At 39.7% G+C, this 14,683-nt stretch overlaps 1 protein-coding gene across 3 annotated transcripts in view; it reads left to right on the top strand.

The window, feature by feature from the left end:
- The window catches only part of MYLK (myosin light chain kinase), a 194,260-nt gene that overhangs the window by 75,416 nt on the left and 104,161 nt on the right, over window positions 1-14,683 (top strand). For all 3 annotated transcript variants that reach the window (XM_015634874.3, XM_015634872.3, XM_015634873.1), the window contains 8 exons: window positions 1,073-1,280; window positions 2,866-2,914; window positions 5,404-5,569; window positions 6,033-6,198; window positions 8,973-9,009; window positions 10,848-11,410; window positions 13,057-13,260; window positions 14,367-14,501. In XM_015634874.3, the coding sequence (XP_015490360.1) occupies window positions 1,073-1,280; window positions 2,866-2,914; window positions 5,404-5,569; window positions 6,033-6,198; window positions 8,973-9,009; window positions 10,848-11,410; window positions 13,057-13,260; window positions 14,367-14,501 (1,528 nt within the window). The remainder of the gene's footprint in view (window positions 1-1,072; window positions 1,281-2,865; window positions 2,915-5,403; window positions 5,570-6,032; window positions 6,199-8,972; window positions 9,010-10,847; window positions 11,411-13,056; window positions 13,261-14,366; window positions 14,502-14,683) is intronic.

Raw genomic sequence — 14,683 nt, 5'->3', positions numbered from 1 at the left:
TGTCAGAGGGGGGATAGGAAACGAGTACTGCAGTCTGAGGTTGTTATGATGACTTGGCAAGCGTGCTAACAATTAACACATTCTAAAGTGACTCTCAAAGAGGATGGCATTTCTCACAAAGCAGAGGAAAAACCTTTGCCTGAGCAGCTTTTTATTTGGTGGAAACTGGTGTATGTCTGCTTTTCCCATTTTTTTGCAAAAGAAAGTCACAGATCCTCATCAAGTTTCAAGAGCTCAATTGCAGATCAATAACTCAGTTGTCACTACACCAGATGAGGATCTGCCTGTAAATCTGAAGGCTTCACTAATGCCATAGCAGGCAGAGATATACCAGTATGGTTGTTATTTAATAAGAGCAGGACTGGTTCATTTTGCTGATTTTTTTTCTTTTGGGTAGACCAGAAGTCTCTTTAAGTTGAGCTGTACATTTTTGTGACTATGTGTAGGTGCTTATAGTCCTCTCCCCCCATAACATGACAATAGCCCTTAATGATGCTTTCTCAAATTTCAGCTCCTTATCTTCTACTTTTAAAGATCAAGACAGAATTTGGTATGTGTCTGCATTTTTTGCCTGCGTATTGTCAGGAGCTACTATGTCTTAGCACATTTGAAAACTAGACGGCTGCGTACAGATTTACATTATAAGCCAAATCCCTGGCAACCATGCTAGAAGTATTTGGTCTGATAGCCTTGCACTCTTGCATACTCAGAGGTGTAATAACATTACTGCCCTTTTTTTTGAGTTTCTGAGCAGTAGAAACCCAGGTGTCAGGATTTTTCATTGGCACTCTCACCGTATTTTTGCAGAGAAACCATTCTAATGGAAAACTTTTCTTCATGAGTATCTATCTGCCTGACTAGTCTTATGATTTTAAGTTTGGCTTATCCAAGAGTTGTTTTTCATTTCATTATCTTCTGCTGTTTGGCTTGCAAAGAATATGTCTTTAACAGACGCATTAAAAAATATGTGTCATGAATTTTCCACTGCCTTGCTAGATGACCAACATTTCTTCCTGATATCATCATCTGTTAAGTTTACCTTCTTTCTCCACTCTCTCTCACATCTTTCCAGGTCAGAGGCTACCCTGAGCCACAGATCACATGGTACAGAAATGGGCATCCTGTCCCAGAGGGAGACCATTATGTCGTGGACCGCAGCATCCGGGGCGTGTTCAGCTTGCTCATCAAAGGTGTGCAGGAAGGAGATGCTGGCAAATACACCTGCGAGGCTGCAAATGATGGTGGGATTCGTCAAGTGACCGTGGAACTGACAGTGGAAGGTCAGAACATTCTTACACTGTTGTTTTGGTGATTATAGTTTAAGGAACAAGGTGTGCTAAACAGTCTGGTTAAAATCACAACAGTACACACATGCCTTTTCATTGATGCAGGGGTAAGGTTCATTGACTGCATTTCACGGGTTAAGACATTGTGCAGGGAGCTACATGTCTACAAGTAGATAAAGTGTGAGTTCTGTTTCAGGTGTGGGTGATGATGTGCAGGTAAAAAAAGCCCTTGGTTTAAAGACTTTGTTCTGAACTTTGTAATTTTCATGGAAGTCACCACTCAGGACAGAAACAGCTAAGCTGCATGCCTGGTTGTAATTGCATGCTTAATGTCACACAGGAAACAGCCAGGATCAAACCCAGGAATTTTTAAGAGCACATCTGCATATTAGATAGTTGCAAACTGCCAACTTTAAAATTTAGTGACAAAAAGCCAGTGAAGGATTGAAATAAATTGTACTGCTTGTCCTCTTGCAGTTTGGTCATATCAGAGATCTATTGAATATCAAAACATCTCAGGTCACAACTTTGTATTGAATTCTTGATGAAAAGAAAAAGATCTGCAGCTGTTCTGAAACTATCAATATTTGGGTTTATTCAGAGTCAAAAACTCGTAATATACTCTGAGTACTCATGCATAGATCTGACATGATCGCTACTGCCTTCTGTTGTAAAAATTATGTGAAGTATTTATTTTTCCCCTTTCTTTAAGTTGGAATAACTTTATGAATGACAATTTACATGGAGGTGGAGGATTTTTTTTAAAGCCGTTTTTCTGTCAGTTTTTCTGACCTGGTTTTTGCTGCAGCTCAAAACAACTTCGGGGCACCACCCAATGACTGAATTTCTCAGACTCTAAGAATTTTATGGTCTTTGTTCTAAAATCCCTTTATCCATCAAGATAGCAAAGCACAGATTTATTTTTTTTCACTGTTCTCCTCAAAGATAACCACGTGGGGCTGCCTGCTGCTTGACACATGAGTGACTGAAACATAATCTGTTCTTTCCACCTGCATGTCTGTCCTGTCAGGCAGTGATGCGGGCTCTGGCGGGGCTCTCGCAGAGGTGTTTCTCCGGAGCCCCGGAGCTGTGGGTTGGATGCTGAGGCTCCGGGAGCCGCTCGGCTCGGTGCAGCAGGTGGCGCTGGGCTCCCGCAGCATCTCCTGCTGCGCACGGCCGGCTCCTGTGCCATGGGCAGCTTCTTTGGGCTGCCACAGGGCTGACAACCCCGCCAAGGAAACACCTCTCTCACCGTCTGAAAACCTCCTGATGGCTTAATTTGAAGTACGGCTGCACTGTAGAAATTAGACAGTGTTCCATTCAAAAAAGTATTTTTTTCGTGAATAATCTTCAGAGCTGAGGCCGGGGGTTCGACAGCAACTCTGCCAAAGCTTGGTTTTGAAATTGGAGAGGCTAACTTTGAACTACAGATGACATAACCTTATACTGCAGGTGTTGCATTCCTCCTTTGTGTTTCTAATCTGGAGAAACGCATATTTTACATAGTCTTTATTATCTGTAATTCCCAATGGGCTTGACGAAACTTTCGACTTCCTGTCTTTCTGTCCTATGCTTACAGGAAACTCCTTGATGAAATACAGCCTGCCATCCAGTGCCAAAACCTCTGGGTAAGCAGTCTACTGGCTTGGATATTGTTTAACAGACACTTGAATATATTTTGGTAGGAAAACAAATAAAATTACTCTTTGTAAAAGTCTCCATTTACCCCAAGCAGAGTAGCTACTGTGAGAGCAGCTGGCTGAGCAGAATGGTTGAGGCAGTCAGGAAGATGCACACCTACTGCTCCACAATATTGATGGAATTAATGGGGCTGAAAACAGATCATCCTGCTGATACCTAAATATTGCACCCTCCTCTGCTGTAATTTTGCACCCTTTTCTCTGCTTTCTGATATTCAAGAATCCTTCCCCACAACTTCCATGAGCTGACAGTCTCTTTTTTAAAGCCAGAGAGCAAATACTACTTTAAGAGTCATCAGTGAGAAATAAAAACAACTGAAATCAGCATTCTTGCACATAGAATTTAAGTATTTCTAAGTAACACAGTGTGTAAACTGTAGTCCAGAAGAAATAATTGTTCTGGTTTGGAGTAACTTACCAAGAACAGGTTGATGGGGTGATGTAAGCTGGCACACAAAAGCCAGCTTGTACTTTCTGCACTTCGGTAGGCATTTACTATTGCATGAATGTCACTGTTTTGAAAGCCTCAGGCTTAATTCTTCCAACAGCTGAATTAATTTCTTTATAAATAGTTTGAATTTAAGTAGAATTTTCTCTGACTTGTATCTCTGTCACTGAGTCTCTCTGGATGTAGGCAAGACATGTTCTGATTATGTCAGTGATTAGAATACAGATAGTTAAAAGTGGAGGTTTTAATTTCATCATTGATAAGGACATTGTTTATATATTTTTTAATTTTAAAATTAACAGATTACAGCAGTGAAAATGGTAAGTAAAACAGAGTAATCAGGAAGGCTTTTACATGATAAATTCTGTGGACATACACACAGGATAAATAATCAAAACAAGAAAGGACAGTTCAGGTTTCTATTAAGTTTTGTTGTATACTCAGACTTTACAAATCACCATCCTAATCCATTGCATTGCACAGAGTTAGAGTTATTGTCTTCACTTTCCATGCTCCTGTGTTTTCCTCCTATTCAGTATTAATAATTCCATGTTAGGAGAGGGGAAAAGAAATGAAATAATACATTTCAATTTGTTTATGTCTAGGATCCAGCTGTAAAGCTGCAGGCCAGCTAGATATGTATAGATATATAAGTACAGACTTACCAGCTAAAGATGGTTACTAAAACATTTCTTTAGAACACATTTATATTCTTCTTTAGTGGTAGTACGAGGGAGATGACATTAAAAGCTATCAGATATTTAATTATATGATAAAGCGATTTTCATTTTAGCATGCTACAATCACACTTCTCTCAATACTTTTTCTGGTCCTCTTGTCCTTGTAAATCCTTTCATTATGGTATCATCTCTTACTTAGAAACCTCGAGCTGCCCATATGGCAACCACCTTGTCTTGGCAGCACCTTGGACTAAAGGGATGCGGTCTCTGTTAGTATCTGACACCTGGTAGAAATGGTGAGGTATTGACACATCTTACTTGCATGTGGTAAAAGCCCATCTGGAATAGAAGGCCTTGAAAATGGTTCCGTTTGCTTGAAATTAAATGTTAAAAAAAAAAAAAAAAGAAATCACCATCTGCCATCTACTAATGTGTCTTTGTTGTACCAAGGCTTCAGAGCAAAGAGTGAGTGTGTTCCCTTTGACATTAACAGACCTAAAGTTGCACCTTTTTGGTTTATTTTCATGCTATAATGCACTTGATGTTTTATGTTTTATGGTTGTGTAACTGTTTACAGTTTTGGACTGCAGTCACTGATGCCACTTTAGTTTCATCCCATGTGTCATTTCCCAGCTGTGCCAGCCATGTAAGTAGAGCTGGGCATTTACACTTAACAGTGATTCACCTGGCACAGGTGTACTTCAGTTTTGTGTCCTCTTCATGTTTGCTTTGAAAACATGGTAGCAAATGAGCTTACAAATAAAAGTTTTCCCCAGACCAAAAATATTTACCAGGACATGTCAGAAATGTTGCAAAACCAAGGTGCTGACTCATAAATCAGAAATTACTGTGTCAATTGCACTCAAGAATGAAACAAATGACATGATAAAAACCTGTGAACGGTAAACAAGAATGTGCAAATAAACCCTTAGGAGGCAGCTACAAAAAAGAAAATGGGGAAAACTAAATGCATACAGTGTTTCCTATCTTTAGGTTTGCCCAGCTCTGCTTATGAACAACAGAAATGGTCCCCAAGATCTGTGCTGTGTATGCCAGATGAGGGTGCATAGCATAACATGGTTCAGTTGCATGAGGAGTCAAGAGCAGTCATCACCAGCATTTCCATTTCTTCCACGGCCAAGAAAAATATCATGCAACTACAGCCTGGGTTGCCATAAATGATATACCCTTTTTGAGAGACCACAGGTCTAAAATGCTTCCTGACATGTGCTCTAACCACAACAGCTTCCAGCTTCTCTGTAAAACCAGAATGTCACTTGCCTTTGCAGTGGAAGACTTGCTGTTCCATCGGTGGAGCAGAGGCCAAGCATCTGGGGAGAAAGTCCACCCAAGTTTGCTACCAAACCCAACAGAGTTGTCGTGCGTGAAGGCCAAACAGGCAAATTCTCATGTAAAATAACAGGACGACCTCAGCCTCAAGTAACTTGGTTTAAGGTATGACTTCCCCAAAGGTTTCTGTTTTCCTTCTCTTTTGAAATTTTGTAACCTGAAAGGATGAAATGTGCATTGAAGTCTTAAGTCCTAGTGTCTCCATATTGGAAGCTTTTGCTTAAAAGCATTTGACTTCCTGGAATGAACAGGAACATAAAACACTGGTTTGAGCCCGCATACAATGAAAAGAATTTTTTCTAGGAATCTGGGTATAATAAGCAGGGAAAGGCCAAAACCAAACTGAGATGAGTAGGTGACAAAATAGAGGAAAAAGGAAGCCCCCTGAAGATGTGAATTATAGAGTTTTGGGCACAATTTATTGTTTACACCATATGAGTAGTATTCATAGGAGGAATTTGGCTAAAGGATAGGAGAAAGTATTTTGACCTAATGTTTTACTAAAAAATTCTTGCTCCCCTTCTCTTAACAATAGCTGCTGTCTCATGGTGCCTTGTGATGTTTGCAGGGTGATATTCAGTTACAGCAAAATGAGCGTTTCAACATGTATGAAAGAACAGGCATCCAGTTCTTGGAGATCCAAAACGTTCAGCTTGCTGATTCAGGAATTTACACGTGCACTGTGGTGAACAGCGCTGGGAAGGCATCAGTGTCTGCAGAGCTCACCGTTCAAGGTACAGCAAAGGGTTTGCAGGAGAGAGAAAAGTGAGCCACAGACATTCTGCTGAAATGTCTCTGGTTGTGTTCTCAATAGGAACAAGAAACATTCACTTCTCCCCATTATCTTCTCTCTCTCTCTGTTCATTAGATGATGCTGTGATAGCTTGGAGCATGCTACAGCTGTAAACATTTGTAAACAAAAGGAAAGAAATGCAATCTAAGTGCTTTGTAACAGATTCCTTTAAAAACACTTTTTTGCTTTTACTGTGACTTCTATGTTTTGAACATTGATTTGATTTTCAGCAAATGGAACGTGGAACTTATCGTTATAATCAATAATTAATTTTGTTTTTGTTGAGTTCTAGCACCAGATGCACATTTATACCAACTCTGTTATGGGGGGAAATATTTTATCTATATTTCTAGAACTAGGAAAGTAAAGTGAAAGATGATGATTCTAAATTATGAGAGAGATAAGAACACATCTTAGTAAGATTAAAATTCAGTCTTCTCAACTCCCAGCCCTTCCTATTTCACTGCTTGTTAAGGAAACAAATGTCTTTGCATAAGCAGAATGTTCTATATATACGTGCATTATCATATACAGCTGATTTTGCAGCTTGGTGCTTTTTAGGAGCCCTTTGCATCAGCCTCAAAATCATACAGCCTTCAGCAAGCAAAGAGGAAGTTCATCAGTCAGTGGGTAAGCCATCACTGGACCCAATTAAATAATTAAATCCACAGCTGCAGTCGTGAGGTCAGTGGGTTACACATGCACCCAGCAGTGAGTTTTTGTTGCAAAACTTTTAGTTTTATATCAGTGCTGTCATTCTGTAAGGTATCAAGAATATAAATAACAAGTGGATGTACATTTGGGATGCTCAAAACCACAGCTAACGTTTCTAGAAATTAAAGCTGTACTTTTTATCTGTAAGCTCCAATCTAGTGAAGCCATTGTGGAAGAAGCTTCTACAGTTTGCCTGTTCAACGGAGGTTGTACAGAAAGGGCTGTTTCTTTCAATAAGCCTTTTATCTAAACAGAAAACTCGGTCCCTAATTGCTGTCCCTGAAGTGGTGAGCTTTCGGTTCTGTAATGGCTACATCTGCCTCAAGAGATGATGCAGAACTGGGGTCACAAAGTCAGCTGTGGTATATGTTTGCTTCAGATGCTGACCACATCTCTGAATAATCCATTCTTTCTTGGATTAGTGCAGGTCAGTAAAAAGGGCACTCTTGTGCAATGCTCTTGATTAGCTGGATGATTCCACTTACCTAACCACAATATAAAATATCTAATTCTTTCATTATCAATTAAATAAGGTTGTCAGAGTTGCTGCAAGATGTTAGCAGACAATCAAGTGGCTCAGAAGTACTACATGTTCTTTCAAAGACATGCAATCTCAAATATTTTCATCCAATAGCTATATTTTTTTCCCAGAGTGGAAGGTGAAGAGGGAAGAAGAAATATTCTTTTAATAAACAGGGTTACATGGTATTGTCTTGTCTGCAACCAGTAGTTACAAAGCTTCCTTTTCTGCATTTATCCAGTCTTTTCACTTTTAATTTCTGTATTTGTTACTGTTTGACAGGTTTATTGAAATGAGGTCAATGTGGTTGTTATTTCTCTCTCTCACCTCAACATTTGTTTGTGTGTAAATAGATTCTTTCAGTCACTCTGAATGGCATGGCAAGTCCAAGCATTTAGGTGTGGATTTTTGCTTGCAAAACACAGTGGAAATCAGGATATCATCCATCACATCCATCACATGATTTTGTCTTTTCCCTGAGGCAGAGACTCTGAAACCATTTTTATGAAGTGCTTGTTGATTGAAAAATTTGTTATCTTGCAATTTAATTATTACATGTCTTTCTACTGTGGTTTCTAGTCTCACAGCTGACAGCAGCATAGGTGCAGCTTTGATCTGACCAGAAGAAAACACATTGCATCCTGAAGTCTTAATTAGGGGGTAATGGAGAGATGTGGTTGGTATTTGACCTAGAATGGGATTTCTCTCCTCACAACTATTTATTATCTCATGCTGCCCCCAAGAGAAACAAACACTGTCAAGGTTTTGAGAATTCATGGAGGGTTACACATGAGGAGGCTGATTGTGGGTCAGTATGTGCTCAGTTTGATCAGTGCAGCTGATGAGGCACCTTGGCAAATCAATACAGCTCAGCCATGTTCACAGATTTCCTGGTGCTGTTGTGAAGTGCAGAAATGTGATGCATTAGCTTTTGTGTTATTCATGTTAATCATGATAATTCTTGCTACACAGCAAATGGGGTGGTAAATGTTTACAGGTAGGTCCAGGTTTTGGGAGGCTTTATTCCTATTGACTTGGTTCTGTTTTTCAGCCAGAGGAGAGCTGTTGTTTCACTGTGAGCATGCTCAGGTGTCAGACTGATTGATGGTTTTTCTTTCTCTACCTCTGCAAAATCTGCAGAATTATCATAAGATTTGATAAGCTGCTTCCGAGCTGTAATCACTTCCATACTTCTCTCCCCCAGCACAGAGCTTTTGAGGGTCCCTGAACCTTTAGTTCTGCAGGTGCTGAACATGATGCAGCAATGTCTCAAAAGGGACTGAGACCTCTTTGTGTTTCAGCTGAGCAGCTTCCTGTTGTCCGTATCAATTTCAGGTGTTAGACAATCACGACTTCAATGCATTGAAAACTTGAAGAGTGAAGGTTCTTAAGTAGATTTTTTACTTAAAATCTTTCAAATTTTTGGAATTCTGCACAGTATTGTGTGTATAATTTACACTGTTCCTTCTTTTATATTTCAGATCCAGATAAGACGGACACATACACTCAGCCACCTTGGTATGTTGTTACTGGAGTACTTTCTCTGACTATTTAATTGGAGTGAGCTGACTTTGACATTTACTGCATGTGCTTTTTTCACAAAGTGATAAATTTTTTGGGGGTCAATCTGTATTTGGAAGTCAGAAAATATTTCCTTGGAATAAGATTCTCTCTTGTTGCCTAATTCAGCAGTCCTGGTAGACTTGTAGGAAATAAGTGATGCCACCAGGGAACTGGTGACAACATTATGAAGTACAGAGTTCCTGGTTCAGGAAAGTAAAATTTAAAAAAAATAAACAAGCTATGTGAGTAGAAATTGTACACTGTACCAGAGGGTCCAACTTCATTTTTGGAGTTAACAATGTGAGTGCACCTTGTCAGTTTTGAGCTGGTTGTTCTTTCCTGTCATAAACTAAACATGGCATGGCCGTGGTCTTTGCTGTTGTCTGAAAACACATACAAAAGTAGGGGTAAAGTAACAAGAAAGAAGAAAACTAATATTTAGGCCTTTTACAAGATTTTTAAAATTCAATTACTGTAATACTTCAAAATTATTTCATAAAATTACTTTTTTTCATGAATGGAAAATGCAGGAATTAAAAGTTCAAGACTGTCTGTGTAAGACATTTCGATGAAGGACAGATGCTTTATAGTCATTGGGATGTTTAATCTGTCCTCACATGCCCTGGATGAGATTTCTAAATGGCATGCTCACACTGTCCTAACTGCAAAGTGGAATTGAAAATGCTGTGCTATTCTGTTTTTCAGATCTGTGTGATTTTTAGGAACATACTTGAAAGTAAGTTTAGTGTAAATGAAACTCTGAAGCATTGGAGGCAGAACTCCCCATGCATGTTGTTCTCCAGAGTAGTTCTGCTTCCTCCATCATTTATTCACAAAAAAAAATAGAAGTTGTTTTGTAAAGTGGAAAAGTCTTACATTTGTAACTGCAAATCTCAAACAGTGCATCAAACTCTGGCTGAAGAAAGTAGCACAGTAAATATCCCAAGTCTCCCTGAGAGAAGAAGTTAATGGCACCAAGTGTAGCGAAACAGAGGTGGGCTGGAAATTACTGCCCTTATTTCAAGTGTGTTCCAATTTTACCGTGGGGCAATTCTGTGGAACTGTGAGACACAGACACAGTGCTCTACAGGTAATAGCTTAGGGATGAAGGCAATCACCTTCAGTGAAGGAGACTTAAGTCAGTCAGCTACTCTTGTGCCCTCAAAATGCTGAGCAGCAGCTCCATCATAATTCTGAAAAACTCTTCCTTATAAATCCATAGCTGATATTGCTACATCTGGTGAAGTTTTTTATGTGCCACCACCCTTTCTTCCTCTCCTAGACTTTGGTCAAGTTTCCTATCAGTCCTGTTTTGAAATTACCTGAATTACAAGACACCATAATTAGAAAAAGTAAAATCACTTAATAATTTACATTTTTGTTTCCCTTTATGGAAGTATTCTATTTGACATTTTGAGCTATATTGTACATGACCTCAATTCATTAAAGCATCAAGTATTGTTATGTCATGGCCATTCAGATCTCATGTAATTGCTTCCCATCTAAAGCAGTGCATGCAAGGTTAATGTCTGGCTCCCAAAACATGTTAGAACTTATGCAGTGGACTTATATCCAGAATTTCCTGAGTTGAAATTGTGTCTGAGCTCTGATCTAATTTTATGAAGTTTTTCACTTTACCTCTTTGACCTATGTTCTTGAACTGATTCTTTAGAAGAAATCTAAAGGCTAATAATTTAACCTTTTTGCTAAGGGCTTATATATTACACCATTACTGCTAAAAATAATGTCTTTATACAGTGTCATGTATCTCCAAACTTCTCATTTTCCTTCAGTGTGCCATCAAAGCCAACCACACTTGCTGTTAAAGCTGTTGAAAATTCAGAATTCAAACAGGCAACCAGCAATGGGATTGCTAAAGAGCTGAAATCCAGCAGCACAGAAGTGATGGTTGAAACTAAAGACAGGGTGCCAGCAAACAAAGAGTCCTTTTACATCACCAGAGAAGCAAAAGAAAGTAAACAAGGACAACACCAAGAAACCAACAGAGAACATAATGAAGGAAAAAAGGGACCTCAGCTCTTGCAGAAAACTTCAAGCACCATCACACTACAATCTGTCAAACTGCAACCAGAGCCAAAGGCAGAATCCCAGGCCCCTTCCATCAGACAGGGTGAAAACAGGAAAAGGGGTGTGCAACTCTTGATGTCAGCTCAACAAACTCCACCTCTGACAGGGCACGTCAGTCCCAGGACTAGAGAAGCAGAAAACAGGTCTGGAGCCCGGGGGGCTCTAATGGAGGAGAAGAGGGAGCACCTGGGAATTCCCCCTCAGTTTGAGACCCATCCACAGAGCCTGGAAGCATCAGAAGGCCAGGAGATTAAATTCAAGAGCAAAGGTAAAGGGATGAAAATTATTGGAGGCCCCAGGTTTAGTCAGAAATGGGTTCACTTTCTATGGGTAGAAGTGGAAATCAGTTCCTGCTTCTTGGAAAGTTGTTCTCTTCCTAAAGCCTTCTGGAAACAAATGCAGAATCCAATGCTGTTTCCACAACACTTAGAGAAATTTTCAAACCATCCTAAGCCATAGTGTTAACCTTCTCTGTCATCTGGGGTTTCCCCAGGTGTAACCAATGCTGCTCCTTCTAGGAGGTAATTTTAGGCCCTCTTATATGAGGGTGCATGAGAGAAAATGGATGATACACTTTCCAGAGCTGTATTTAGTGACACTGCCCTTGAGCCAAAGAAATATCAGAGGAGAAAATACAATCAGTCATGGCATGTCCCTAGTGGCATCTATTTTTATGTCTCATATTTGGTCAGCCTGATCTGAGTTCTTCCTAACAGCTGAAATGATAAAGTGAGAGTTAAAAGGGAGGTTTAGAGTTTGTTCCACAGAATTTGAATGGGTTTTAACCTCTTAGAAGAGTAATGAGAGTTGCATTTTGCTGAATCTGGGTAGTAGATTTGGAACACTTCTCTTTTTTTTCAATTGCAATTTTAGAAAATAACCTGGAAACATTTTTCTCCTTTTTTTTTTTTTTAATAATATTTGCACTTTAAAGTGTTTGCATAAAGGAGAGAGAAATTGTTTATTTGTTTCTCTAGAGGCAAAAGAGAAATCACACAACACCATAGTAATTTATTTCATTTCTTGATGAGTCTTGCCCCATGAGTACAGAATATAATTTCTATCACAAGTCCAGAGCATTTGGAGTGGAGAAAAATTTCCAAAGATCCTGGCACATTTTGAACAATTTATTTTTCAGGTATTAAAAACATGAATAGTTTTCTGTCAGAGTATCTCACACACTTTGCAAGCTTTAACTAATTCATGACCCTGTTTGGTAGAGGAATAAAGTCCCTATCATAGAGAAACAAGGAGCTCATCTAGTTTTTATTGAAGCCACTGAATGCCTTTGCATTTGGCTTTGGACCCTAAGCACAAACTCTGGCATGCAAGGCAAGGTGTGTGCAGGGAAATCACAGTCCCTAACACACTTCAGTACATAATCTGAGAAACTCTCCTGAGAATCCTCTCTGCAGATGAGGCCCCGGGTTGCTTTCACTGGCCCTTCCTCCTGCTCTTGCAGCCTCCCCTCAGGCAGGTCCAGGACTGTACCAAGGTGACCTTTGAACATCCCCAGGGTGGGGAAACTCCACAACCTCTCTGGGCAGCCTGTGCCAGTGCTGAGTAAAGAAGGGTTTGTGTTCGGACAGAACCTTCTCTGTTGCAGTTTCATATCCATTTTGTCTGTGACTTTTAGAAGAACAGCTTTTAGACTGAAGCTTTTTTCAGATATGGTTTTACATACTACCAAATATTTGTTATTTTAAGTGATGGACTGGCCAAGAACTTTTAGAAGATCAGAAATATCAAACTTTCTGACAACAGTTTTGTGTATTGCCCATTAAGGTTTATATAATTATGTATGTGTAAAGTGTACCTAATTCATACGAAAGTAAATAATACTAAATTAATAGATACTAAATAATTCTAATTATGAATACCTATCTATAAAAATCTAAATGTCTGATTGTCTAGTTTCAGGGAAGCCAAAACCAGATGTAGAATGGTTCAAAGAAGGTCGACCTATTAAAGCTGGAGAAGACGTTCAAATATATGAGGAAGATGGAATTCATTGCCTGTGGATAAAGAAAGCCTACTTGAGGGACAGTGGATCTTACAGCTGCACAGCTGTCAACCCCAAAGGCCAGACTTCCACCAGCTGGTTGTTAACTGTCAGAAGTAAGTTCTTGTGAGCCCATCTACACTTTGGAAACTGTGGCTGGGCTTTTTTAAGTTGTCAGAGGGTTGTTACTACATAATTGTTACTTGACTTCTCAGTGCTGGATAATTTTGATTCCTGCCTCTGTGAATAAAGTGGTGTGTGATAGCTGGCAAGCCACTTTCTGCATCAGTTTCACTTCTGACATGTTGTGGTTTTTGTTGTTTGTATAGCTAAAACCATCTCAATATGCAGGGAGGGCTAGTTTCAACTCAGGTTTCCTATTAATGTTTATCTTTAATACAGACTGTCAGTGGCTTTATTGTTGTTGTACTGCATTTGATTTTTATGAAGTTGCTTAGCATTTCTACACCCCAAATTTGAAAATTTTTTGGATTACAAGCCAATTCTGTGCAGTAAAGTGAATAAGAAGAAAAGGGAAGGAATGACAATTGCGATTTCTAAATTCAAGAACATGTCCCAGTGACAAATTATTTTAAGCTTGCAGCTTAAAATTACTTAAAATTACTTAAAATTACTGGGCTGGTTGCAATTTTTGCTGGGTCTAGAAAATCCTGTTGTCAATTCTAATGTTTTCACCTGGTTTTAAGTTTTGTTCTGGATCTATGTTCATATTCATGCAATTTTTCTCCATTTGCTGTGCCTGAAGTTAAACCAGGATACCCAAGATAATTTCTTTTTGTCTCATGAGAGACCTATAAACTGCATCCTTAAGTCACACTATTTCTCACTGGGAGAGAGACTGGGAGAGAGACTGGGAGAAGACAGACAAGAGGAGAGAATTGTCCATCCTCTTCTTTTGTGCTGAGCTCCCTGCTAATATGCTGCATACACTTCTAGTGATCGCCTGCAAATGGTGGATTCTGGCATAGAAAATCACTGCCTAAAACAGAACTTGAGGCCTGGCAATGCCTGCCTTGGAGATGAGAGAAAAATCTCTTCTTTATACCAGTCTGCTGCTCAAAATGATTTCTATCACCCAATAAAACATTTCACTGTGTTTAGCCCAGCCATGTCATCTAAGCATACTGCAAAAAAGGCTCTAAGTGTAAAGCTAATTTCATCAATCTCAGTTAAAGGAACTGTTTTCATTTTGGTTTCCAAGGGCCTAAAGTTGAAGAGGTTGCTCCATGCTTTTCCAGTGTCTTGAAAGGATGCACTGTGAGCGAAGGGCAAGACTTTGTGCTGCAGTGCTGCGTGGGAGGGGTCCCTGTGCCCAACATCACATGGCTTCTCAATGGTAAGCAATCTCCTGCTTCACAACACCTGCATGAACGCACCGACACCCCAAAGCGTGCTAAATCACCCTCATACAACCCGCTGGGACACCTGAGGAAAACCCTTTCCAGGAGCACCAAGTGTGCGAAAGGCTCTGTGTGAGCAGGCGCTGTGCTGCCGCACTTCTGCACAGTGTCCACCAGG

Source organism: Parus major, chromosome 7 (genome assembly GCF_001522545.3).
Source record: "Parus major isolate Abel chromosome 7, Parus_major1.1, whole genome shotgun sequence".
Taxonomy (NCBI): Eukaryota; Metazoa; Chordata; class Aves; order Passeriformes; family Paridae; genus Parus; species Parus major.
The sequence above is the reverse complement of the archived record's forward strand: the minus strand, read 5'-3'. Positions and strand labels throughout refer to the sequence as shown.